Source organism: Myotis myotis, unplaced genomic scaffold (genome assembly GCF_014108235.1).
Source record: "Myotis myotis isolate mMyoMyo1 unplaced genomic scaffold, mMyoMyo1.p scaffold_m19_p_10, whole genome shotgun sequence".
Lineage (NCBI taxonomy): Eukaryota > Metazoa > Chordata > Mammalia > Chiroptera > Vespertilionidae > Myotis > Myotis myotis.
The window spans coordinates 43,155,618-43,182,368 of NW_023416314.1; the positions used below are offsets into that span (position 1 = coordinate 43,155,618).

General features: G+C 43.8%; 2 protein-coding genes and 1 pseudogene across 4 annotated transcripts; 2 read left to right on the forward strand and 1 right to left on the reverse strand.

The window, feature by feature from the left end:
- Positions 1-422: 422 nt before the first annotated feature.
- LOC118664743 (YTH domain-containing family protein 1-like) lies at positions 423-2,542 on the reverse strand. Its single transcript, XM_036325212.1, has one exon. The coding sequence runs from the start codon at positions 2,339-2,341 to the stop codon at positions 662-664; it is 1,680 nt and encodes a 559-aa protein (XP_036181105.1). The 5' UTR covers positions 2,342-2,542; the 3' UTR covers positions 423-661.
- A 1,015-nt stretch (positions 2,543-3,557) lies between these two features.
- Positions 3,558-25,515, forward strand: LOC118664741 (E3 ubiquitin-protein ligase TRIM22-like). 3 transcript variants are annotated; one of them, XM_036325210.1, is made up of 8 exons: positions 3,558-3,667; positions 14,477-15,099; positions 15,672-15,767; positions 16,405-16,623; positions 20,856-20,878; positions 23,697-23,797; positions 24,094-24,120; positions 24,371-24,966. In XM_036325210.1, the coding sequence occupies exons 2-8, from the start codon at positions 14,545-14,547 to the stop codon at positions 24,964-24,966; spliced, it is 1,617 nt and encodes a 538-aa protein (XP_036181103.1). In that variant the 5' UTR covers positions 3,558-3,667; positions 14,477-14,544. The 3 variants fall into 3 exon arrangements, with proteins under 3 accessions (XP_036181103.1, XP_036181104.1, XP_036181102.1); XM_036325209.1 differs by lacking the exon at positions 3,558-3,667 and having other exon boundaries at positions 14,047-15,099; positions 24,371-25,515; XM_036325211.1 differs by lacking the exons at positions 3,558-3,667; positions 20,856-20,878 and having other exon boundaries at positions 14,045-15,099; positions 23,674-23,797; positions 24,371-25,515.
- Positions 6,153-8,509, forward strand: LOC118664745 (annotated as a pseudogene).
- Positions 25,516-26,751: the final 1,236 nt, after the last annotated feature.

A 26,751-nucleotide genomic window follows, 5' to 3' on the forward strand; every position in this document is an offset into this window, starting at 1 on the left:
CGGGCCCTGCTGTCACCCCGCTGGACAGTGCTATTCCGGTGCGGGGTTGGAGAGGGTGGGCGGCCCAAGGAAACACAGCCGTAACCAAATCTGGAAAACTAAAATTTATCTTTCTCTAGTAAAAAACAGATGGCAGAGTAGCTTCTTAGACAGGTAACTGATCATAAAATGGCAAACCAGCCCAACCAGGTGATTGCTCACTTGCACTTTGAAGAGAGTATTTAACACATATGCTACATGACAAAACTCATGGTTCGATACATTCAAGACGAGGCAACAGGGGTGAGAAATAATCTCAAAGAAAGATGTTAGATGGCTTTGAATATAAGAACAAGCACATAATTCCTGCCCCCCAAAAAAATTCTTTGGGGGTGCATTAGGTTTTTTTTTTAAAGATATTTATATTTCGCATTAGGTCAATCTGATTGATAAGCTGACGAAAACTTTCTTTATTAGTGAGTTCTACAATACTATAATACACAGAAAAAATACACATGAGTGAAGAGCCACCTGGGCAAAAACAAATGACAGAGAACGCAGAGAGGCAGCACAAGGCCTGCACAGGAAGACGGCTGGGCTGACCCAGGCACAGCACCAAGCACACGTTCTGAAACTTGGCTTTTCAATCAAACATTAGATCATAACAGAAACCAGCTCATCCTTACTGTTTGTTCCGATTCTGCCGTTCCTTGCGCACCACCTCCTCTTCCTCCTGTCGCTTCTCATAGTGAGAAAAGTCATCAAAGATGGAAGTGGTGTGCTTGTAGGAGGCGATGATTTTCAGCACTTGCTTTGCTTTTTCTAAGGGCACCTCCTGGGTGTCGCGGGAGTTTGTGACCGGCTTGTTGTCATTGTTCTCCAGTCGGATGTGCCGGAGCTGGTTGTTGGGCACGTCCTTAACAAAAATCCACTTCACGTCAAACTTGCCCTTCCACTTGTCCTGAGACCAGACCCCAGCACTTGTGCCGTAGTCCACGGGCGACTTCATCTCCGCCACCCCACAGAAGTGGCCGCTACCGTTGACGCTGAAGAGCAGGTAGACAGGTCCCTTGCTGCCGACGGAGCGGAAGGCGCCATCCAGGCGCTTGTTACCGTGCTCGGTGCTGCACCAGATGGAGTACTTGATGGAGCGGTGCACGTCATCCTCCGAGTAGCTCTTTATTATGAACACGCGGCCACTCCGCAGGTTCCAGTCAAACTCCTTAGGGTTGTAGCTGTGGGCAGCCTTCAGTTTCTCAAGGACTGGATGGGATTCTGCGCTCAGGGCAGAACCAGACTGGGTGCTTCCAGGGGAGTGACTGTTACCCCCCGTCCCCGAGCTCTGCCCAAACGCTGCATTCCTGTTGCGGGGGGCGACCCAGCGGGTTTGGGGCAACGGCTGAGAACTCTGATACTGTGGTTGGGCCAAAGGTGGGGGCTGAACTGACAGAGGCTGCACAACCGGTTGAGGCTGGGGGGCAGATTGGGGAGCCGGCACCTGCTGTGGGGCCAGGGCCTTGGGCACGGGCCCCTTGTTATCCCAGGTGCCAATGTCCATGTTATGCTTTATAGGCGGAGGGGGCAGTGCGGCCCCGATGACAGGTCCGCCCTTGGCTTTCATTTTCGGCTGCGGCTTTGCTGGCTTGCTGGCGATGGCAGCCCATGAAGTCGGCTTCGAAACCGGCATGTTTACATTTGTCCCACCATTGCCAGAAAGCACACCAGTCATTGCCACACTGCTGACGACTGAGCCCACTGTCTTAACTGCAGAGGTGGTGACATCACCGATCTTCAGGCCCACCATGCCCTGCTCCAGGCTGTTCATCCCGGGGGCCTTGTTGAGGGTGTCGCTGTGAAAGCCCGTCTGCCCGTCCACAATCGTGCCACCCAGGGAGCTCGGCGGGTAGGTGTAGCTGCTCCCATAAGCAGAACTCTGGGCCTGCTGTCCCTGAGACCCACTTGTCCCCCAGGCTGAGAAGGCAGGGTTTTCAGGGAAGAAATTAAACCTGTGCTGATAGATGTTGTTCCCCAGGCCCCCAGGCTGTCCAAACACGGCGTCATGCATGAAGTGATGATCGCCATTGCTGAGCTGTCCGTAGGTGGTGAGGTACGGGATGGGAGGGTCCCCTCCAGTTGACCACGGTGCCTCATTAAGGGAGTAAGGGAATCCAATGGACGGCGGGTAATAGCTGGACAGGTAGGGGTCAGCCATGGAGGGGTAACTGTTACTCTGATTTGACTGTCCAGAAAGGTAGGGCTCAAAGTCATTGTCATGAACTGTATCCTTCTGATGCAAAGAACCATTTTGTACTTTATTGTCTTGTCCTTTGCTTCTCTGGGGGTCCACGTTGGTGGCCGACATGCTTCATGAACAGCCGGCGCGGGGCGGGAGCGCCCGCCGCCTCGGCCTCCCGCGAGGCCGGGCCTGTCACCCGCACTCTCGCGGCCCCGGGCCCGCCGCCCCCTGCCCGGGCGCCGGCCGGGAGGCCGCGGCGGCGGCTGATGGGCGCGCGGGCCGCTCGCGGGACACGACGCAGCGCGGTAAGCAGGGACGGAACCCATTTCTGCTTTTGATTGATGGTGCAAAAAGTTCCAAATATTTCCCAAAGAAGTGGGGAAAGTGGTCGCTTATGGAGGTGTGAGTGTTACCTAGATAAAGACTCCACTTGAAGAGCACCTCCCTGTGTTAAATTCCATGCTCTTACTGCCTCCTAGTGGCTAGTAACATGTCACTGCCTCAGCTGTTCCACATTATGTCTGGAAGGCTTTTGTTTCTAGGTCAGAAACAAAAACTGGTAGTTAACTGAAGGATCAGCTAAGGTTCAGTGGTGTTGTGGAAAATTTTTCTCAATAGGCTAAAAAAAAATTCTACATACCAGCTCTTTCCTACTATTTAGAAAGAAGAATCTTTCCTAAAATTCCAAGGACAGATGCTACCATTCAGTTCAAATTATCAGATCTCTATCACTGATTATCTTCCCATCACACTCTGCATTACAAAGGGCAGGTACCCAGACTTCCTGGATCATGATTTTATCCATAGTAAGTAGTTCAGGACATAACTATAGGAAAAGCTTAACTAGTAGGTATAGAATTGAATTGAAATTCTGAGTATTCAGGATAGCTGTGGAGTGTATCATTAAATTTCACATTCTTCTTATTCAAATATTCTTGCAAGAATAATCTGCAAAAAGGATAAAACTATAAGAACATATGGAAGCATTGACTTCCCTAAATGTCCTAACTGGTGACTTCACATTGTTATTGTTCTTTTTTAAAATATATTTTATTGATTTTTTACAGAGAAGAAGGGAGAGGAATAGAGAGTTAGAAACATTGATGAAAGAGAAGCATCAATCAGCTGCCTCCTGCACACCCCCTACTGGGGATGTGCCTGCAACCAAGGTACATGCCCTTGACTGGAATTGAACCCGGGACCCTTCAGTCCGCAGGCCAATGCTCTATCCACTTAGCCAAACCAGTCAGGGCACATTGTTATTGTTCTTAAGTTTCTGTTTTGCTTCCTTTGTTTATTTTCCACTCCTATGAACTTAACTTTCATTTCTCACTCCACTTCTGTCGGGAACTCCTCTGTGGAGAGCCGGTCGCTGGCTTGGTGAGTGGAATACTGACCTGACTTACAGCTGATCTCCTCCATTGAATTAAGACTCCTGTATATTTCCTAAAAGTGAGTGGGGCATTTTCTGGGGACAAAGGACAGTAGGCTTTGGGGGAGGAGACTGACTGTGTTTGGTGTCTTAAATTGTGATTCTGAAGCTGCTCTGCTGACTCTCTCTGCTGAGGTGGCAGAAAAGAGAAACACTGAGTCCGGGGGAAGAGTGATCTTTAGAGAAGGGCTGTTTAAAAAAGCAGTCTTATTTATTTCTTGGAGGGATCATTATTTCTCCAGGCTGTTACCTCATCTTCTCCCTATTCTGTAGTCTTGACTTTCTACCTTTCCAAGGTGAGCCAGAATACTCCTTTCCCAGACAGCAAATCCCTCCCTCCTGTTCTCCAGGAAGCCTGTGAGATGAGCCCTGTTCTCCCTCTTCATAAAGCCCAAGCTCCTGGTGAGGCCAGCAGGAGTGAGAGCCCTTATCAGGAGGCCTGTGGGAGGGGCGGGCTCTTAGGGGCTCTGCAGGGACCAGACCCTCTTGAAGCTGGTCCTCTTACTCTTTTGTTAAATTAGCATTATTTATTTATTTATTTATTTATTTTTACAAAACTTTATTCTTAAATGTACAATAAGCTCGCAGACAATACTTCTTCATTCTAGCTGTAGGTGGCAACTGATGTTATCATAGGGAATCCAGATGTTAAAACAGGAATAGAATTTAGGATCACCATTGCCCCAGGCACAAAGGAACAGCCCATTCCTGGCCAGATTTCTTTATTTCCCATGTGTCCTGGGGGCCTTTTCCCTTGGCCTTTGCTTTCTGCTGGAATGTCTTACTTTCCTCATCCATCTGCTTCTTGGGCTGTCTCGGGGGCTTTTTCTTGCCACCTTTGAGACTTCATATGACACCTGCTGCCCTTTCCCTTAGTGCTGATTCTTTTACTTATATCTTAGTGACTTCTGGAAGCTGTGCACAACCTTCCTGATAAATGCCCAGCACTTTGGCCAGCCTGATGAGAGAGGCTGGATAACCAGATTGCTGCTCATCTCTGTAGCCCCCAGGTGGCCACTTGTCTCTCAAAGGTCCAGGAACAGGCAACTTATTGTTTCCTGAGGGCCATGGCTCACTGGTGCCTCTGTGCACCCTATGACTCTGGTGCCCTCTCTGGCTTTAGAGTGCATTCTGCATCATCCTGGACATAACCCTTCCACGTTTATTACCTTAACAACCCTTTACTGACTTTTCTCTTGCCTGGAGGTAAGAAAAGGAGTTGATAATTTTTCAGAAAGAACTCCATCTTAATCTCACCTTTGAACAATTTGTACCTTGATATCTCTGTTACATAGGTTTTGAAGTGTACTTAACTTCCTCTCCCGTCTCAGAGATTATGGATCTGTGACTCATACCTGGACAAGGTGAAAACTAACTGCATTCTCAAGGGCTATTATAGGTTCCTCAAAACAGGAGAAAGTAAGTTTTTATATATTTTAAAGATTTTACATTACAATCTCAATAACAAATGGATTCACCTGTGGCATAAAACTACATTCTGCTGAATGTACAATAAATATTAGGTATCTACAAAAATTATATTTTAAGATGGAAGAGAAAGTAAGCAAAGAATAAAAGTGTAAGATGGTATAAAATAAGATGGATATTCCTATGGTATAAATGTAAAACCAAGAAACAACAACAATAATTATTAGACCAAAAGGTCATAGTAGGACAAGGTATCTATAGAGTCCTGGTAAAAGGACTTTACTGTTTTAAAGTAAAAGGTGATTTTGAGTAAAGTCTTCAAGGAAATGAGGGGATTTTTTGTCCTGAGTGATTAAAGAATATGAATGCAATCAGTGTGGTTTGATGGGAAGGTGAGTTGAGTGGGTAAGGCAATAGAAGGGGATGTGTAATGTAGGCCTAACTAGGCCATGATAAAGATGGATTCACTGATGGCATGCATCTGAGCAAAGGAGCGGCAGGGTTAATGTGGACTTTAAAAAATCACTCTTGCTGATGGTGAACAAGGATGCAAGCAGACGCTGAGACCAGTGACAGCATCAGGAGAACTAGCGGGGAAACCATTCCTGGATTTGAGGTAAAAGACTCATTTGGATGGGACCTAATGAGAAGAGAGTGCTGCAGGCTTTTCTGATGAACTTACTATGAGAGAAAGGGATGAGCTAGGGGTAGTTTTATGAAGAGGGGTTCTATTTCTAAATGATTTATTTGAAACAAATTGACCTGAGAGCTAGAGGTCTTGCGGTGAGGTTCTTTAAAGTGGTGCAGACTAAACCCTGGATGGACGGAGGTGGGACAGAAGAAAGAACTCTGAATATAGAGGCATGGGAGGAGTTGCAATGTTTCTCAACTCACCAGGTGTCTGGATGCCAAGAACAGGTTCACTTCTCATTGGCAGTTACTGATCCAGGGTCCAGGAGCGGTTTTAAGAATGTTGGCTGGACACTCCCCCGCTGGCGCGTCCCCACCGCCTCTCCAGTTGTAGCGGACGCCCGCTGGGGGTTCCGCGTGGGCGGCGGAGGGGCGCGTGGGGGAGGGAGCGCAGGCTGCTCCGCACCCGAGGAGCGCTCGTGTGCTCGCCCAGAGCCCGGGAGATGCGGGGACCGCGCGGACAGGGAAGAGCGGGCACCGCGGCCGAGGCTCGGCAGGGACCCGCGATGGCAGCGCCTCGGGAGGAGACTCCAAGGAAGGCGGGTTGCTCTGGCAGCGGCCGCTGAGGGGCTGGCCGGCGACCTGGACGAAGGGACGAGCGGCGCGCTCCGCGTCCGCGCCCCTGCTCCGTCGCCTCCGTTGTCTAAACCTCAGGCTCCCTTCCACCCGCCCTCCGCGCCCGGAGTCAACAACTTCTCGGCCCCCCTGCTCCCCCGCCCTTGCTTCCGTCGGCCCCGGGAGCCCGCCGCGCGGCGGGGACCAGGGACTTCCGGCCCCGAGATGCGCTGGTGAGGCTTTGGCGGGCGGCGAGGAGAAGCTCGGCGGCGCCGGGGAGCCGGAAGACGGTGGCCGGGGGCGCGGGGCGGAGGGGCGCGACCGTTCCGCGCCTCACCCCCGCCTCCTCCACCTCCTCCTCCTCCTCCTGCCGCTGTCCGTGCAGTGCAAGCAGCGCAGGAGCTGGCAAGCGCCTGGGCCGCGGAGATGTCGGCATCGTCGCTGCCAGCGCCGCCATCCTGGCCTCGGAGAAAGCGGACGGGCTTCACCCGGAAATCGGTGCGCATGGCGCTGAGGCAGAAGCGCTCCCAGGGCTCGTGGCAGTTCCGCCGCCAGGGCAGCCCCGCGGAGCGGCAGCCCCGGCCCCAACTCAAAGATGCCACTTCACATGAACAACAGAAGTTGCAACAGTGCTGTGTACTGTTTGATTTCATGGACTGTGTTTCAGACTTGAAGAGCAAAGAAATTAAGAGAGCAGCACTGAATGAACTGGTTGAGTATGTTTTCAACTAATCGTGGTGTAATTGTTGAATCAGCGTATTCTGATATAGTCAAAATGATCAGTGCAAATATCTTCCGTACTCTTCCTCCAAGTGATAATCCAGATTTTGATCCAGAGGAGGATGAACCCACACTTGAGGCTTCTTGGCCTCACATACAATTGGTGTATGAATTTCTTCTTAAGATTTTTGGAAAGCCCTGATTTCCAGCCTAGCATTGCAAAGCGATAGATTGATCAGAAATTTGTACAACAGCTCCTGGAACTTTTTGATAGTGAAGATCCCAGAGAACGTGACTTCCTGAAGACTGTTCTGCATCGAATTTATGGGAAATTTCTTGGATTAAGAGCATTCATCAGAAAACAAGTTAACATCGTTTCCTCAGGTTTATGTATGAAACAGAACATTTCAATGGTGTTGCTGAACTCCTGGAAATATTAGGAAGTATTATCAATGGCTTTGCATTGCCACTGAAAGCAGAACATAAAACAATTTCGAATGAAGGTTCTTATTCCTATGCATACTGCAAAAGGATTAGCTTTGTTTCATGCTCAGTTAGCCTACTGTGTTGTACAGTTCCTGGAGAAAGATACAACACTAACAGAACTAGTGACCAGAGGATTGCTGAAATTTTGGCCAAAAACATGCAGCCAGAAAGAGGTGATGTTTTTAGGAGAAATTGAAGAAATCTTAGATGTTATTGAACCAACACAGTTCAAAAAAATTGAAGAGCCCCCTTTTAAGCAAATATCTAAGTGTGTATCCAGTTCTCATTTTCAGATTGCAGAAAGGGCGTTGTACTTCTGGAATAATGAATATATTCTTAGTTTGACTGAGGAGAATATTTATAAAATTCTGCCAATTATGTTGGGTAGTTTGTACAAAATCTCCAAGGAACGCTGGAATCAGACCATCGTAGCACTGGTCTACAATGTGCTGAAAACCCTAATGGAAATGAATGGCAAGCTTTTCGATGATCTTACTAGTTCATACAAAGCTGAAAGACAAAGAGAGAAAAAGAAGGAATTGGAACGTGAAGAATTATGAAAAAAATTAGAGGAGCTAAAACTAAAGAAAGCTCTAGAAAACCAGAACATGCACAGTATTCTCAGCAATACAAGTGATGAATAAAGAGAAACATGCCACCCCTGTGGGATAGGCGCAGTTTTGTACACTTTTTTAAAAAATGTAAAAATCATGAAACCTCAACAGTATAATTAAAAGGTCAATTTTTTTTCTGGCAACTGTAAGTGAAAAACATATATGGACTAAACATAGCTCTGTGCTATATCATGGCCACAGTATATTGTAACATTTGTCTAATCATTGATTTATTGTGTCACATCTGAAGTTTCACAAAACTGAACTTTATCATCTATAATATGAGTGAGATAATTATGGGAGTGGTAAGAATCATGACTAGTTCTATTTTTTTAAAAAAATACATTTTATTGATTTTTTTACAGAGAGGGAGGGAGAGCGATAGAGAGTTAGAAACATCAATGAGAGAGAAACATCGATCAGCTGTCTCCTGCACACTCCCCACTGGGGATGTGCCCGCAACCAAGGTACATGCCCTTGACCGGAATTGAACCTGGGACCTTTCAGTCTGCAGGCCGATGCTCTATCCACTGAGCCAAACCGGTTAGGGCGACTAGTTCGATTTTTATTGTGTTGCACATAGATACAGTAGTCTGCTCTGTATATTTTTCTCTTTTATAATGTGCTTTTCACATTGCTGCAGACCTTAGTTACATCCTAGGAAAAAAGTATTTCCTAAATAAAACTAAGGTATAATCCTTACCTTTCCCTTTGTCCCTCTCAGAAATATGATGGGGGGAATTACCTGCCAAAAGCCTCCCTTCTTTAGAAATATTACTGTACTCTGGAATTTGAGCAAAAAAACTTAAATCTCCAGGCTTTTTAAAGCACAACTTATAAATAAAAGCTAGGAAAGTAAACCAAATTCTTCAGATTGCTCCTCATGACCCCCCTTATCTGCAACTCCCCAATGATGAGCACAGATTAGTGGGGGCAGCGCAGGTGAACACGCAGCCTGCCTCTCAGTTCATTCTTCTTCCTCCCCTTCCCCACGGCTGAAGGCAGGGCCCTTCCAGCCCTCACCACCTGCCCTCCTCCAGTCCCTCCTGATGGGGGCTTCCTGTCCCACAGCGTGGTGACACCACGTGCTCCTTGTCACTGCCTGGCTTTACTTAAAGGAACTGCAGTTGGCTTCTGTAGCATTCTAAGAAGGTTGACTATAGGGGTCTTGTATGTTTTTACTTGGTCAAGTATTTCTCATAAATTTTGTTATCAGAGTACCATTCCAATCTCTTAACTTGCAGTTGTGTGGAAAACTGTTTTGTAATGAAAGATCTTCATTGGGGGATTGAGCAGCATTTAATAAAGTCTATCTTTGTATTTTGCCTAAAAAAAAAAAAAAAAAAAAAAAAAGAATGTTGGCTGAACCTCTATAAGATTTTTTTTCAACATTGTGGAGACATGTTCATTTTTCTTATCTGAATTGTACATGTACAGAAAGCCACTGTATGGGGCAATTAAGATATAATAAGATAAGAAAACTCAAGACCTAATTGACCCTTACCTTACTCTGTAAAAACTCCTATATTGCACCATCTCCAAGAGGGAGAATATATTTTGTCTCTGTCTATGTGTCTGTCTGTCTTTTTATTAGTGTTATTTATATATTTTCTTTTGTTATTTCTCACCTGAAGATATTTTTCCATTGAGTTTTAGAGAGAGTGGAAGGGAGGGGAAGGGACAGAAAGAGAGAAACATTGATGTAAGAGAGACACATCAGTCTGCAGGCCAACACTCTATCTACTGAGCCAAACTATCTAGGGCTCTGTCTGTCTTAGTGGGAGGGTATCAATGGCATAATGCTTCTTCAATGATAGAATACAACAAACAAACAAACAAATACTTTTGTTAGTTTTCTAAGCCTGTCATACAGAATGCACTACAAACTAGTTGGCTTAAATTTATTCTCACAGTTCTGGAAGTTGGAAATATAACATCAATGATGTTGGCAGGGTTGGTTCCTCTCAGGGCTGTGAGGGAGGGATCTGTTCCATGCCTCTCTGCTATTTTCTGAAAGTTGGCTGGCATTTAGTGGCATTCTTTGTTATATAGTGGTATGTGTCTCAACAATCCTACCTGTTTTAAAAGAATAACGTTGACCTCTGTAAGTCATTTATTTTATTTACACATCTGAAGAAAAGAGTACTGTTTTTTAAATTTATTTTTCTTTCTTTTTTTATTTTAATTTTCAATTACAATTGACGTTCAATATTATGTTGTGCTGTTTCAGGTCTATAGCAGAGTAGTTAGACCATATACTTTACAAAGTTCCCCTCTCCCCCAATATTTCAAGTTCCCACTTGCACCATACGTAGTTATTACAATACTCTTATTTCCCCCTATGTTGTACTTTTATAATCTTATGACTATTTTGCAACTACCTGTTTGTATTTCTTAATTTAAGGTCAGAGTACTGTTATTTGTCAAAAATATTTACATAAGCCCTAACCAGTTTGGCTCAGAGGATAGAGTGTTGGCCTGCAGACTGAAGCACCCCGGGTTAGATTCCGGTCAAGGGCACATACCTTGGTTGCAGACTCCATCCCTGCCATTGGTCGGGGCATGTGCAGGAGGAAACCAATCAGTGTGTCTCTCTCACATCGATGCTTCTCTTTCTCTGTCCCTCCCCCTCCCTTCCACTCTCTCTAAAAATCAGTGGGAAAATATCCTAAGGTGAGAATTAACTCCAAAAAGATTTTTAAAAATATCTGTATAAGAAATAAATAGGTCAAAGTGATGTCAAAATTATAACTGGCTATAAAATTGTTAGTGATAAAATGTCATTTCTATCCTGGTCTTTGCTGTTCCTGTAGATGTGACTAGGGAATGAGTTTGAGGGCATAGGAAGGCTCTGTGAGGCACAGGTGTGTTAACAGGTAAACATTTTTCAGGTTAATGGGAATAAAGATGAAAGCTGATAAGAAAATGTCTACCAGATGGTCATCTATTGAGAGATGGGGAGCAGGGAGCTTCTGGTTTTATTTATTCATCAAACACTGTGTTCCTGTGATGCATTGTTCTAGATACTGAGGAAACACCAGTAGACAAACCACGCCCTCTGCCGCCAGCCCGCTCCGCGCACTCCACACCTCAGAATTTGACTTCAGCACTGCGCCTCCTCTGAGTGTCCGTATGCGTTTCTCTTTCCTCCTAGTTGTAGGACCTCCACTCAGCCAGCGTTCCTGTGGTTCTGGGTGATGTCCCTTCCGTTTTCTGGTTTCACTTTTGAAGTAGTTGTTCAAAGCAGCAAACTCCGGCGTTAACCTATGCCGCCATCTTGGTTCTTCGGATTTTGTGCTTTTAATATAAAAATTGTTTTATGAGAAAGGCTGGAGAGATTAATCTTTTTTTTTAATATATTTTTTATTGATTAAGATATTACATATGTGTCCTTGTTCCCACGTTACTCTCTACCACCACCACCGCCCCCCCGCCCCCCCGCTCATGCCCTCACCCCCCTGTTGTCCATGTCCATTGGTTAGGCCTATATGCTTGCATATAAGTCCTTTGGTTGATCTTTCCCCCTTACCCCTACCCTCCCCTACCTTCCCTCCAAGGCCCGACAGTCCAATCAATGCCTCTCCGTCTCTGGATCAGTCCTTGTTCATCAGTTTATGTTGTTCATTATATTCCACAAATGAGTGAGATCATGTGGTATTTATCCGCTCTCCAGTTCCATCCATGCTGTGGCAAATGGTAAGAGTTCCTTTTTCTTCTTCCTCTTCTTAAAGAATACCTTTCAGCATTTCATATAATGCTGGTTTGGTGGTGATGAACTCCTTTAGCTTTTTCTTATCCGTGAAGCTCTTTATCTGACCTTCTATTCTGAATGATAGCTTTGCTGGATAAAGTAATCTTGCTTGTAGGTTCTTGGTATTCATCACTTTGAATATTTCTTGCCACTCTCTTCTGGCCTGCATGGTTTCTGTTGAGAAATCAGCTGACAGTCATATGGGTACTCCCTTGTAGGTAACTGACTGTCTTTCTCTTGCTGCTTTTAAGATTCTCTCTTTATCTTTTGCTCTTGGAATTTTAATTATGATGTGTCTTGGTGTGGTCCTCTTTGGATTCCTTTTGTTTGGGGTTCTCTGTGCTTCCTGGACTTGTAAGTCCATTTCTTTCACCAGGTAGGGGAAGTTTTCTGTCATTATTTCTTCAAAAAGGTTTTCAATATCTTGCCCTCTCTCTCCTTCTGGTACCCCTATAATTCTGATGTTGGTACGCTTGAAGTTGTCCCAGAGGTTCCTTACACTATCTTCATATTTTTGGAATCTCTTTTCTTTTTTCTTTTTCGGTTGGGTATTTTTTGTTTCTTTGTATTTCAAATCTTTGACTTGATTCTTGGGATCCTCTTGTCTGCTGTTGGATCTCTGTAAATTATTCTTTATTTCAGTCAGTGTATGCTTAATTTCTAGTTGGTCCTTTTTCATGTCCTCCATGGTCTCACTATACTTATTGAGGGATTCATTAAATTTATCGGCGGTTTCCATAAAATTCTTGAAAAACCTTATAAACGTGGCCTTGAACTCTATATCCAGTTGTTTGCTTTCCTCCATTTCTGCCATTTGTGACCTGTTTCTTTGTCTCCGCATTTTGGCTGCTTCCCTGTGTTGATAGAGTGGCCCTGTGCGCCAGGTGTCCTGTAGGGCCCAGTGGCTCAGCCTCCCCAGTTACCTGAGGTGGACACTCTTGGTGCACTCTTGGTGCCTTGGTTGTTGTAGAATCACTGGGAGGAATTGACCTCCAGGCCAATTGGCTGTGAGAATCAGCTGTGTCTGAAGTGGGAGAACTTCTGTGCTGAAGACACCCTTCTGGGGCAAGACTTGCTTCAGTGGGGCTTTGGTACTCACTGAGTCTGCTCCCTGAGTGTGTCCCTTATGGATCTGAGGAGTTGCAATCTGGATGGTCCCCCTCTGACCACTGGGTACAGTGGCTCCTGGATCTAAGGAGGTGCTAATTCAGCCTCTGCCTGAGGCCACACAGCAGGAGCCACAAAGAGGCTCAGCTGTGAAGCAATGCAAGCCGCTGCGGGGCCTTGGGCCTTCTCTTGGAAGTTCCGGGTCTGCCTGGCTCGGCTGCAGTTAGGTACATTCACATGCAAAAGCCTCTGCCACAGCCTGGGTGGGGCGGGGTCTAAGGGAGTCAAAGGGCGGAGAAAGCAGCTATGGCTGATTCTCCTAACGAGTCGCGTGTCTCAGTGACCCGATAATTGCTGCAAGCACCTCTGAGGGAAAGCCACACTCAAGTTCGCCCGCTGCCCGACAGACCAGCTTCTCCCTGTATGAGTCCTGGGTCCCCAGAGACTTCCCGGAACCGGAGTTCAGAGCAGTCGAGAGCTTGTGATTCCAAAAGACAGCCGCGTCCTCAGGTGCTACCCCCTTTCCGCGAGTGCGCGAGCCGCCGTACCTCTGCACTTCACCTCCGCAGTGCCTCTGGCTCTCAGCGTGCTTTTCTTTCCTTCTAGTTGTAGAATTTACACTCAGCCAGGCTTCCTGTTGTTCTGGGTGATGTCTGCTCTGTCCATTGCGGTATTTTTCAATTGTTGTGGGAGGCGACAATTTCCCGGTGTTTATCTATGCCGCCATCTTAGTTTCTCCAAGATTAATCGTAATTACACATGCAAAGTGAAAGAAATCAGACTCAAATGACCATATATTAAAATTCAACTCTTATGCATTGTTCAGTAAAGGTAATTCCACAAAAACACAGGTGAGGTTAATGGTAGCCTGAGGCTCAGGTTCAGAAAGGGTGACTCTAATGGCATTAGGTTTGTTTTTAAGAATAGATATGTTCTAGAATTGGACTGTGGGGATAGTTATTCTGTTTCATAAATTTATTAGAAATTACTGTACTCTAAAATGAATGCATGTGATCTAAATATAACTCAATAAAACTGTTCAAATAAAGTAAATCACACAGAGAGAAGAGCAATGTAAAAGCATGGCTCGTGTATACAACATGCTGGATGTGCTTGAGAATAGAAAAGTATAGAAAAGACTAATGATTAAAAAAATGAAGAAGAAAAGAAAAAGACTAGTGATGAGTGACACAAAGCTTTTGGTAAAAAAGGCCTCAATTTGTCCTCTATCCAGTAGAAAAAGAGAAAACAGCAATCACTGCCTTGGAGTAAAATTTGTCATGTGACATACACTAAGAGTAAAGTGTTTGAAATCATTACAAAGGGACCTTTTCATTCTGTTACTGACTACTCTACTTCTCTCTTTCTCTTTTCCTTTCTTTACTGAATATTAATGTTTTGTCCTGTTCTAAATGCCTGCCCAATCAGTATCCTTTCTCTTCCTGCCTTTCTTATCCTGCCCCCTTCAATATTCCCAGCCTTGCAGGAGTCTGTGAGCAAGAAGAGCCTCTGGAGCCAGGACAGGAAGAAGCAGGAGAGCGTGGCAATGGATTTTTCATCACAGGGGAGCATAAACGAGGAGATGATCTGCTGCATCTGCCAGCAGCTCCTGACAGAACCCATGAGCCTGCACTGTGGCCACAACTTCTGCCAACTCTGCATTGCTGCAACTGAGTCAGAGAGCTTCTTTGGAGGGCAATGTCGCTGTCCTGTGTGCCAGAGCACATACGACCCTTGGCACCTCATGCCTAATAAGGAGTTGGACAACATAGTGAAGAAAATCAGAGAAGTCAACATGTGGTCACACCAGCAGCAGAGGAGTGATCTCTGTGAGCAACATGGTCTCTGTGAGCAACAGGGTCTCTGTGAGCAACATGGTCTCTGTGAGCAACAGGGTCTCTGTGAGCAACATGGTCTCTGTGAGCAACATGGTCTCTGTGAGCAACATGGTCTCTGTGAGCAACATGGTCTCTGTGAGCAACATGGGGAAAATTGCCATCTCTTCTGTAAGGAGGATGGGAAGGCCATTTGCAGCCTCTGTGTCCAGGAGCACCCAGGTCACCAAATATCCCTCATGGAGGAGGTGGTCAAGGAATGTCAGGTAGGCCCCAGAGTGTGGAAACATTGGGCAGAATGTTACCTGAAGTGAAATCTTTACTGCTTAATCCTATTTTTTTCCCTTGTCATCATAGAACTGAGTGCTGCATTCTGTTTGATATCCTTAGCTCAGCTTCTGAAGCCTGAGGGACATTACTGTGCATTCATTCATTTTCTTCAGTAATATTTTCTTCAAAGAGAAGTTGTATGAATGAGAATTTCTCAAGATAAGTTCTGATTGCCCCATGAACAGACGGAACTTTTAGGAACATGATTGGTTAGATCTGGGAAGAGTGTTCTTGAGGAGAAAGGACTTTGCTTGCTGCAGGACCAGCTCTTTCTCTAGGAAAAGAGAAATCCAAACTACTCTTGACACAGAGATGGAAACTTGCATCACCCTGGGATAAAGGACACACATACTTCCTCAGATTTCTGTCTGCATTCTCAGTTCTAATTGCTAGCTTCAGTTCTGAAATTCTGGTCTCTTATGAGATGAGCCTGATTTCTTCTCCATTTATCCGCTATCCAGGTGCTGAGAAAGCTCATTGCTTGACTTTGGTGGTTCCTTTCTCACAGGAGAAGCTAGAGGCAGCTCTGGACAGGCTGACACAGGAGCAGCAGGAAGTTGAGGAGTTGGAAGCTGTCATCAATGAAGAGAGAGCTACCTGGAAGGTAAAAAGACATTATTCTTGAGGCAGCTCTAAAATAGCAAACCGAGTAGCACCTTGTCCAATCACAAGGATGCCCCTTCCTCCTTGTTACCTCAGAATTAATGAGTTGAGAAGATGTTTGTTCAGTCCTCATTCAGTTCCATTCCTATTAAGAGTTGGGAGCTACAGAGTAGACACTCCCAAGTGAAAGAAACTATTTAGAGGCAAAGACATAGAGAGGACCAATGTAAAAGTGATTCATGCATCTGTGTCCCATTTCAGTCATCAAGTTTGAGGTTCTGATACTTCTAGAAGAAAGTAAGGAAGGCTCAGGATTCCCTGTTTTGGAGATATGAGTAGAGGAGTTTCATATGCAGTGTGGCATGATTATCCAAGACAGGTGCCTGCAATCCAAGTCTCATTCAGGAAGCACATTGTGTTTCCTGGTGGGCCTTGAGAAAGTAAACTTGAATGAATTACTTTGGGAGCAGCTCAAGGGAAAAGAGTTGGGAAAATGCTTTTCCCAGGAATGGTCCATTTTCTTTTACCTCCTAAGTGCCCGAGGAATATAGATTTTGTCTTGGATCCCAAGGCCCAGGCCCTCAGCTGGACAGACTGACTGTTTCTTCCTCTTCTCTTCCCCAATGAATCACATGCAGACTGAGAGAGAGAGGATTTGGAAAGGGTTTGATGAAATGAGAGACATCCTGGACAGGGAGAAGCAAATGGAGCTGCAAAAGCTGCGGGAAGACGAAGTGCATGTGCTGGATAACTTGGCAGTGGCTAACGACCAGGTGGTCCAGCAGAGGCAATCCATGAGAGAGTTCATTTCGTATCTCCAACATCATATGTGTGAATCATCTATAGACATGCTACAGGTAGGACTTGGGCCGGAGCACCTATATATGTGATTTGGGGAAATCACATAGATTAAGCTTCCTTCCCCTCTTCGTATCTGCATTTTCCTCCTTATTAAAAGACTAGAGACCCTGTGCACTAAAATTTGTGCACTCAGGGGTGTCCTTCAGCCCGGCCTGTGCCCTCTCACAGTCTGGGACCCCTCGGAGGATGTCCACCTGCTGGCTTAGGCCCATTCCCTGGGGGTTGGGCCTAAGCTGTCAGTCAGACATCCCTCTGGCAGCCCAGCAGCCCTTGGGGAATGTCTACTTGCCAGCGGGGAGCAGGCCTAAGCTGCAGTCGGACATCCTTAGTGCTGCTAAGGATGCGGGAGAGGCTCCCACCACCACTGCTGTACTGGCAACTGCCAGCCTGGCTTATGGCTGAGCAGAGCTCCCCCTGTGGGAGTGCACTGACCACCAGGGGGCAGCTCCTGCATTGAGCATCTGCCCCCTGGTGGTCAGTGTGTGTCATAGTGACCAGTCAGTCCCAGTCGTTCTGCTGTTAGGGTCAATTTTCATATTACCCTTTTATTATATAGGAGTGCCTGGCCAGCCTGGGTGAGGGGCTGAGGGTCGTTTTCAGGCTGGCCACACCCCCTTCAGGGTGGGGGGGTCCTGCTGGGGTGCCTGGCCAGTCTGGGTGAGTGGCTGATGGCAGTTTGCAGGCTGGCTAAGCCCCCTAGCAGGGACCCTCACCCCATGAGGGTGTGGCCAGCCTCGGTGAGTGGCTGATGGCTGTTTGCAGGTTGGCCAAGCCCCCCAGCAGGGACCCTCACCCCATGAAGGTATGCCCAGTCTGGGTGAGTGGCTGATGGCTGTTTGCATGCTGGCCAAGCCCCGCAGCAAGGACCCTTACCCCATGAGGGTGTGGCCATCCTGGATGAGGGGCTGATGGCTGTTTGCAGGCTGGCCACGGCCCCCAACCACCCAAGCTCCCAGTGGAGGCTGGCTGGAAGCAGGTACCTGGGATTTATTTGTCTTCTATAATTGAAACTTTGTTGCCATGAGCAGAGGCCGCAGCCAGCTCAGGGCCAGCGGGAAGCTTGGCTTCCTCCATCGCCACAAGCCAGGCTCCCTCTTAAGCAGCGCTAAGGATGTCTGACTGCAGCTTAGGCCTGCTCCCCGCTGGCAAGTGGACATCCCCCGAGGGCTGCCGGGCTGCCAGAGAGATGTCTGACTGCCAGCTTGGGCCTGAACCCCCAGGGAACGGGCCTAAGCCAGAAGGTGGACATCCTTCAAGGGGTCCCAGACTGCGAGAGGGCATAGGCCAGGCTGAGGGACCCGGGCCTCTAGTTATTTTATAAAAGGCTATGAAATCTTTTGAAAGAAGGTTTTTTATAGGCTTCTATTATCTGTGATCTAGCATTTGTAAGGCATTTTTTTCATTAAGCTTAATCAAACAATTCATATCTCTCTTTATGTTTGATTTTGTTATTGTTTTGTTAAAAGGTGGAAAATGTAATGACACCTGTGTGAAGGATGAGCATGTATGAATATGTATGTGTGCTTCTGTGTGTGTGTGTGTGTGTGTGTGTGTGTGTGTGCACTGCCTAGGAAACGATTAGGGGAAAACATATAGAGACTCAATAAATGCATTGAACCTAGTAAGAGTGTTAATTTTTTTTCATGGAATTAACTTCATGACTGTGATCTTAAGCTATGAAACATATTGGAAATTCAGGATATTTCATTTTTCTGTTTGACCTCTTGCATTCTTTTTTGATAGCTGAACAAGAATTTCTTAACTTCATTTAAAATACTGAAGTAATTAATTTCCATCTGCTGGATCATTACTTCTTTTTTAAAAACATGTTTTTGAGGTATAAATTATATGAAAAAAATCTACTCATTTTAAGTATACAATTCAAAGAATTGTAGTAAATATATTGAGTTGTTAAACCATGTATAGATGCAGTTTGACATTTATTGAAAAAACTCTCCCCTCATCCACTGAATTATTTTGACACCTTTGTCAAAACCCAATTTGCTATAAATTTCTAGATGATCACTCTTTCACATGCACTCATACTCTAAGTTTTCCATTATTGTGGTTTCATAGAACATTTCTTCCCCTTCAAAATTGTTTGAAAAAAAGTTAAACAATTCTATTCAATTCAATTTCAAAACAATTCTATTGTACTAGTAAATCAGTTGTTCTCTAAGGAGACCATTTTAAGAAATGGGTGCCCCAGGGATCCGACAATTGTACTGCCATCTAGTGGGTAGAGGCCAGAGATGCTGCTCATCCAGCTACACAGTACAGAGCCAGGAACACTCTCCTAGGTCCATAGAATTTTCTATGAAACTTTTTTAATATCTTGCTAATTTTTATTAAAAGCCTGCTGGGATTTTTATAGAGTAAGAAGATGGCAGTCTGCTAAGAAATAGACAGTTTCTGTATGAGACAGTTGTTTGTCTATCCAACATTCAATTACTTTTTTTTTTTTTGTAACAGTCTCTTGAATTACCTTTTGAGGAGCCCATCTCTACCATCTGTCCACGTAGTTTATTAGGGTTGAGAAAATAAATATATGTGAGGGATATATGTGTCTCTCAATTCTAGGTAAATCAGCATATTTAATTCCTAAAATAGCATATATATTCCAAAAATGCAGTAATTATTTTAAGATATGCACCTGACCCATTCAGGGCAATGATCTGTATGCCTTAGAATTTTATTGTTATGCCTAGAAAGATAAATTATCTTTTCTGCTAGGTGATATGTTTGGGATTATCACTTAAACAAGGATGTTCAAGTTGATGCCATATAGAGAATGAAAAGAAAGACCAAATAGCAGGTAGAAAATAGAATTTTGAGAAAGAACAGACCCTAGTGACAAGATTTTTTTCTAGAAATCTAGCTAATACAAAAGTTCTGCCTGTTGTCTGAGTTTTTCATTTTTCTTTTAAATTTAAGGCAGTTCTGGCTGTTTTTTGTCAGATACAATAACAAAAAAAAACCTAATACAGAGTGTAAAACTTTTTGAGCAGGTACAGCCAACTGACAGCCAAGGCTTTGTTAGTTTAAAAGGGTGTAGACTAAAGAGGGGGAAACCAAATATATTGGTGTATTTTTGTTCAAATAAACAAAGCAAATAATGTTATGATGGGAAAGAGTAGGTGGCTAAAAGAAGCTTAGCATAGGGACTGAACTGGTTTAATACAATATTGGAATTCAGAGTAAGATACACTTTTAAAACATTTTTTAAAAATATGTTTTTACTGATTTCAGGGAAAGGGAGAGGGAGAGAGAGATAGAAACATCAATGATGGGAGAGAATCATTGACCAGCTCCCTCCTGCATGCCCTCTCCTGGGATTGAGCCTGCACCTCATTCATGTGCCCTGATCTCTTGGTTAATGGGTCGATGCTCAGCCACTGAAGCACAGCCAGGCTAAGATACACTTTTTAATGAAAGACAGTGATGAAATAGATATTGATACTATTCTGGACAATGGAATGTAAATGGCTGGGAAACAGTCAATTTCATTTTAGACTTTCTCTACTGCTGGTTTCTGTGACTTATATCATACTTATGCATTGATGAGATTCCCTTAGGGTAGTGTGTAGAATGTATAGAAGACAGGGAAAAACATTTGCTTGAAGTACTAGTTTGCTTGTTCCTACAGAAAAAGAAAAATATATGTCCTGAGGAATGTAATTATTGATTAATCATCTTTGATTCCCCAGAGTTTGGAATTATGTCTAAAAAATAAATTTTCCTTTGTCACTGGAATATATAAAATCATAATAAATTAAGGGGGTCTTCTCATGAATGTGTATAAAGAAATAGTAGGCTCCTCTCTTCCTTTTAAATATATACTGTCTTTAGGTCCTGGAAGCATATTTTCACTATCCTTACATGACTCCTCTAAGATGGCTGGTCTGGGTCTTATCTCTACAGTTTGTCCCCCATCTATATTCTGACCATCTATTTATTTACACCAGATCAAGGGGTGCTAAGGATGTGAAGAGGAAGGTGAGCAAAACTTTGAAAGGTAGGAAGACTTAATAAGGGATGTGTAGCTAAATTTGAATTTCAGATAAATAACACATTATTTTTTAGTGTAAGAGTATCTTAAGTATTTCAGAAGCCATGCTTATACTGAAACATATTTATGATTTATTCAAAATTACATTTTAACTAGCCATTTTAATTTTCTAAATCTGGCAACCTTACTCTTGACTTATGTTTTCTCTCTTTTCTCCAGGATATGATTAACACCTTTAAAAGGTATGTGTGTGTGAGACCAAGCATGGTCCTTTTTTTTTTTTTTTTTTTTGTATGATGACAAAATTATAGCTATAAGAGTAATTTTGAATCAATTATAATTTTAAAAAATCACAGATGTGGTAGACTTGGGTATTACAGTATTTCAAATTGTTGATAACAGGTGAAACTTGGTAATGGTATGGAACTTGGGTGGTGGGAGGTCACAGATTTTGGGATAATAGAAGCATTAGAAATAAGAGTCCCAAACAAGAAGAATCCAAAGAGGCCTACACCAAGACACATTATAATTAAAATGCCACCTGGAGACTATTATGTTAAGTGAAATAAGCCAATAAGAGAAAGAGGAATATCACATGAACTCCCTTATTTGTGGAATCTAATGACCAAAATGAATTGACCAACAGAATAAGACCCAAGGCAGGGAGGCTAGAAACAGATGGACATATCTCAGGGTGGTGGTGGTGGGAACAAGAAGAGATAAACCAAAGAACTTATATACTTATATGCATAGGCCATGGACACAGACAATAGTTTAATGAAGGCCTTGGAGGGGTAGAGGCTGGCCAGAGAGGGATAAGGGGGGAATGGAAGATATCTGTAATACTGTCAACAATAAGTATATATTTAAATTTTTAAAATGTCAAAGGTTAAAGACAAAATAAGAATCTGTTTAAAAATATATATTTTTATTGATTTCAGAGAGGAAGGAAGAGTAAGAGAGAGATAGGAACATCAATGGTAAAAGAGAATCATTGATCAGCTGCCTCCTGCACACCCCACACTGGGGATCAAGCCCACAACCTGGGCATGTGCCCAGACCAGGAATAAACTGTTAGCTCCTGGTTCACCACTGAGCCACGCCAACCAGGCAAAAGCGAGAATCTCAAAAGCAGCAAGAGACAAGTAATTAGTTACCTACAAGGGAGCTCCCACAAGATTTTCAGGTAATTTCTCAACAGAAACTTTGCAGGCCAGAAGGAGTGCCATGAAATATTCAAAATGATGAAAAGCAAAGAGCTACTACCAAGATTACTCTACCCAGCAAAGCTCTCATTTAGAATTGAAGGTCAGGTAAAGAGCTTCCTAGACCAGAAAAAGCTAAAGGAGTTCATTACCACCAAACCAGTATTACATGAAATGTTGAAGGGTATTCTTTAAGAAGAGAGAAAAGTAAAAATTACAAATATGAACAATAAAATGCCAATGAAAACATATCTGTCAACAATTAAATCTAAAAATAAAAATAAACAAGCAGAACAGAAACAGACTCATAGATACAGAGAACATTCGGATGGGAGAAATAGCTTTGTATGGTGTCAGGTAGTTATGAGATTTTGGGGGATGATTACTTAGTAAGTTTTATAATGTCAAATCACTAGAATGAATAACTGAAGCTAACATAATATTGTATGTCAACTGTAATTGAAAAAATAAAAAATGATTTGAAAGAAAGAATAGGTTACAGTATCAGAATACCATAACTTAACTCATTTTAGTCAAACCTTAATCTCTTCCTTCTATATTTAACAGGTGTCTGTCTTATCACAGGGAAGATCTTTTCCTCTTTACCTCACAGGCTCCCAAATCTTCTACAAGGACATTTTCCTTACATATCCATTTCTCTATAGTGAAACAAGGTCTTTCTAGATGATGTTCTTTGGATTGCAATTAATTAATTAACTAATTAATTAATTAATAATAAATAAATGAAAGACTCAAATCTCAGGGAATAGTGACTTTAGTTCTGGTGTCAATAATAAATTTCTTTTCTTTTTACACGTGTTAGCAACTTCTAGGAAAAATGGCTTCCTTTGTCTAAAGTTGCCTACCCTCTTGGCAGCATCAAGCACTTGAAATTCTGACCATTAGTAATTTGGATGTATTATCTTCCCCTTTCCCAAATGTTTGAAATGATTCCCCAGAAGAGAGTGTGACTTTATATGTTACTAGTGACCCTTCCCATGAAATTGCACAAGATTTGGGACCCCTCCCTAGCTCCTCTTCCTCCCCCCCCCCCCCGTGCCATGGGACTGCCTCGAGTCCCAGGGTCCCCCTTGTGGCCAGTGTGCCATGGGATGGCCCCAAGTCCTGGAGTGCCGTCCCGATGCCCCGCCTCTGGGCCATGTGCAGCAGCCACCAGGCCCTGCCCCTGCAGCATGCACACAGGGCCGTGGAAACCCCAGCAGAAGCTGTGCAGAGTGGCCACTGGCTTTGCCCTGCTCCCCTTCCCCTGTTGTACACGCTGCCATCTTGAGGTGGCATTATGGAATGAGGGTCAATTTGCATATTACCTCTTTATTATATAGGATACTCAGCATCTGTACTGGAATAATAGACATAGAAAACACTTCAGATTTGCAAACTAGGTTCTAGAGCGTCTCCACTAAGCATCTGCCTGGGCACCATTATCCTTGGCCTCTTCCTGTAGGAACCACTGAGATGGCAGTGACTCCTCCATATGTGAAATACTTTTTATTTAGAGCACCAAACAACTTTTAAAGGTACCACCAATACATCTAATAGTGTATTATTTTAAGAGGTAGAGAGTATGGGGTTAATTTTTCCATTTGGGAAGGAAGAACATGAGCTTTCTGAGAAGAAGTCCTTCCCAAGGTCACACAGAGAGTAAATAGAAAGGTAGACACAAAGACATTCCTTCTGGCTGCAGTGTCAGGACTCTCACCTGCACCTCCCTCAGGCTTTTCTCTTGAAGAGGATTCAAGTGATAAGGCATCAGTGGAATGAAAGGTGAGCGAGACAGTGGTCTTGGAGAGACACAAGGTAAGAAGTGTGAGGGATCAATTTTTGTCTTCTCTAGGAGTGAGGTCTGGACCTTGAAGAAGCCAAAAATTGTTTCCAAGAAACTAAAGAGTACACTCCGATTTCCAGATCTGCCTTGGATGCTGCAAGTGTTTAAAGGTGAGGAGAGCCAGAGGAAGGATGTGTGTGGGGGATTCTTATAGTCCCAGAGCACATGGGGTAATGGCTGCTTTTCTATATGAGGATAAAAAGTGGTGAGGTAGGCCTCACAAGAAGACCCCGGTACCCTGTGCTTAAGATGTGAACACATCTAAGTGGGAATGACCAGCTGTCCTCCTTCACCAGTTGACAGCATCATAGGCTTCCCCTACCTTGTTCCGACTCAAGAGAAAGGATGGGAATGAGAGTTGCCTTTTTTGCTTCTAACAACACCATTGAAACTTTTGTCATTTCAGAGCTGGCAGAAGCCCAAAGCTACTGGGGTAAGAAGTTACAGGTTCTTCAAATCGCCATGTTCTGATCCCTTTTCAGAAGCTGTGCTTACTCTTAGGTCCCATGATCTTAGTTACATGTGTTCCATCCAAACAGGTATACATACAACAGTTCTTAACTGATCTACTCATCATTGACCCCTTAACTCATGTTCCTCCAAGTCAGTTTCCCATATTCCTTCTCACAATGTCACAAGACACATGCCATATTTAATTCACCTGACTGTCTTTTTTCCTACAGTGGACTTGATGTTGAATCCACTCAACACTCTTTCGGATATTATCATTTCTGAAGATAGGAGACAAGTGACAGTTGGGAATTATTTTATGTTTTGGAATGTATATCCATGTGATTTTTCTGCTCTTGATGTCTTGGGCAGCCAAAATTTCTCCTCAGGAAAATATTACTGGGAAGTTGATGTATCCAAGAAGATTGCCTGGATCCTGGGAGTGTACAGCAAAACAAGTAATCTCAATAGAAAAAAAACCTCTGGGTTTGTTTTTAACCCAGATGTAAATTACCTAAATGCTTACTCCAGATTCAGACCTGAAAATGGCTACTGGGTTGTAGGGTTACAGAATGAATCTGAGTACAATGCCTTTGAGGACTCTTCTACCTCTGACCCCAAGGTCTTGACTCTTTCCATGTTTGTTCCTCCTTGTCGAGTTGGGGTTTTCCTAGACTATGAAGCAAGAACTGTCTCATTTTTTAATGTCACAAACCATGGGTCACTCATCTACAAGTTCTCTAAATGTCACTTTTCCCAGACCGTTTATCCTTATTTCAATCCTTGGAACTGCCCAGCTCCCATGACTCTGTGCCCACCGAGCTCCTGAACATTCTCCTTTCCTCACTCACTTCTGTGTAGTGACCCTTGTCCTGGGGCTCATCACCTGCACCTGAGCTCACTGCGCCATTCAGACCTTCTCTTCCTTGCTGTCTCCCTTCTGTAGAATGTCTGTTGATTCTTGGCTTAGAAGAGAAGCTTATTTACTCAGTTACCCATTTTCTGTATTATCAGCAAAAGACAGGCAATCACTCTTAAAAACCGAGAAGTACTGGTATAATATCTCTGCTCTCCCATTTCTCCATATCTTCCTTTATCACTAACTTGAAGAGGTATCAACAATGACCTTAGGACAATCCATAATCACCACCACAACTGAGGAGTGTTCGAGAGTATGTCTGTTTGTTGCCCGACATACAGCAGGTTGTCCAGAGAGTATTTTGGGGGATGTTGGGAAGGGGGCAAACAAAAGTAATATTTGTACTCAGAGTGAAAATTTTATGCTCAGAGTTTAAATCCTCTCTTCCCTTACAAGGTGTGTAATGATGGATACATTTTTCTTTCTTCTCATAAAATAAAAAGTGGATTTTAAACTGCACCTAATTCTAAACATTGTTGTGTAAAACTAACATTACTCAATGTAAAGCACATTTTTAAGAGTCCTGCACTATTTTAATAAATATTTGCTCTCATAATCACTGAAAAGTATGAGCTGTGTCAGTGTCCTGTGCAACGGATGTGTGCCCTTCAGAGGAACGGAAAATGATTCTACTGAAGCTTACTTGTCAAGTTCCCAGACTCTGCTGTCAAGACTACTCCAGTCCCAGTCTTGTGTTACAGAACTTTTTACATGGAGACTAGACTGTTTTAAGGCTCTTTATTGGGAATGGGTCAGAAAATACAAAGGTATGAATTTCCAAGATCTGTCCAGCAGAGAGAGCCATGTTTAGGGACAGCCACTCTTATTAGGGACAGATAGCCTTTTGGTGTTCAGAGCTTGTCTTTGTGCTGAAACATCTATAATAATAAAAGCATAATATACTAATTAGACCAGACAGCTGTACAACCTTCCAGATGTCATGCTGGATGAAGCCACCATGGCAAGGGCCAAGGCAGAGGCAGTTAGGGGTGATCTGGCAGGTAGGCGAGAGGTTATGGGTGATCAGGCAGGAAGGCAGGTGAGCAGTTAGGAGTCAGTGGTCCAAGATTGCAAGAGGGTGCAGGCCAGGCTGAGGGACCCCATCCCCGTGCACGAATTTCATGCACCGGGTTTGTAGTCTAAGTATAACACCCTATATACCGTCCTATGCACTTTTCTTTTCCTTACATTTAAAATTAGTTTCAAATTATGATGAGGATAGTAAAAGAACAAAGTTTCCTTAGAGCATCATACATTATAAATTAGGGTGGCTACTGCACAGAACCCAAATCAAGATATAGAGGGGTAATAACATGTCCCAGTAGAATGTAAAAGAGAGTACTCGGCCTGGGAAAGGTATATACATGTACTTATACTTACACACACACACACAGAGAGAGAGAGAGAGAGAGAGAGAGAGAGAAGAGAAATATATATCTATATAATGATATGTATAAATATATAGAGAGTATCTTTACCGAAGTTAATTTTCAATTATATCATAAAAGGATGAATTCCTTCAGGGAGTTGAAGGAATTTATAAACTTATGAGGTATGTCCCAATATTCCATGGTTAATGAGCAGATGAGGCAGAATTAGAACTGGATCTGTGTTTCTACAGCTCCAGTGATGTTTCTGCAGTTCACTTCCCAAGAAAACATAGGTGCCAAATTCCCTAGGATGAGGGTAGGAGGG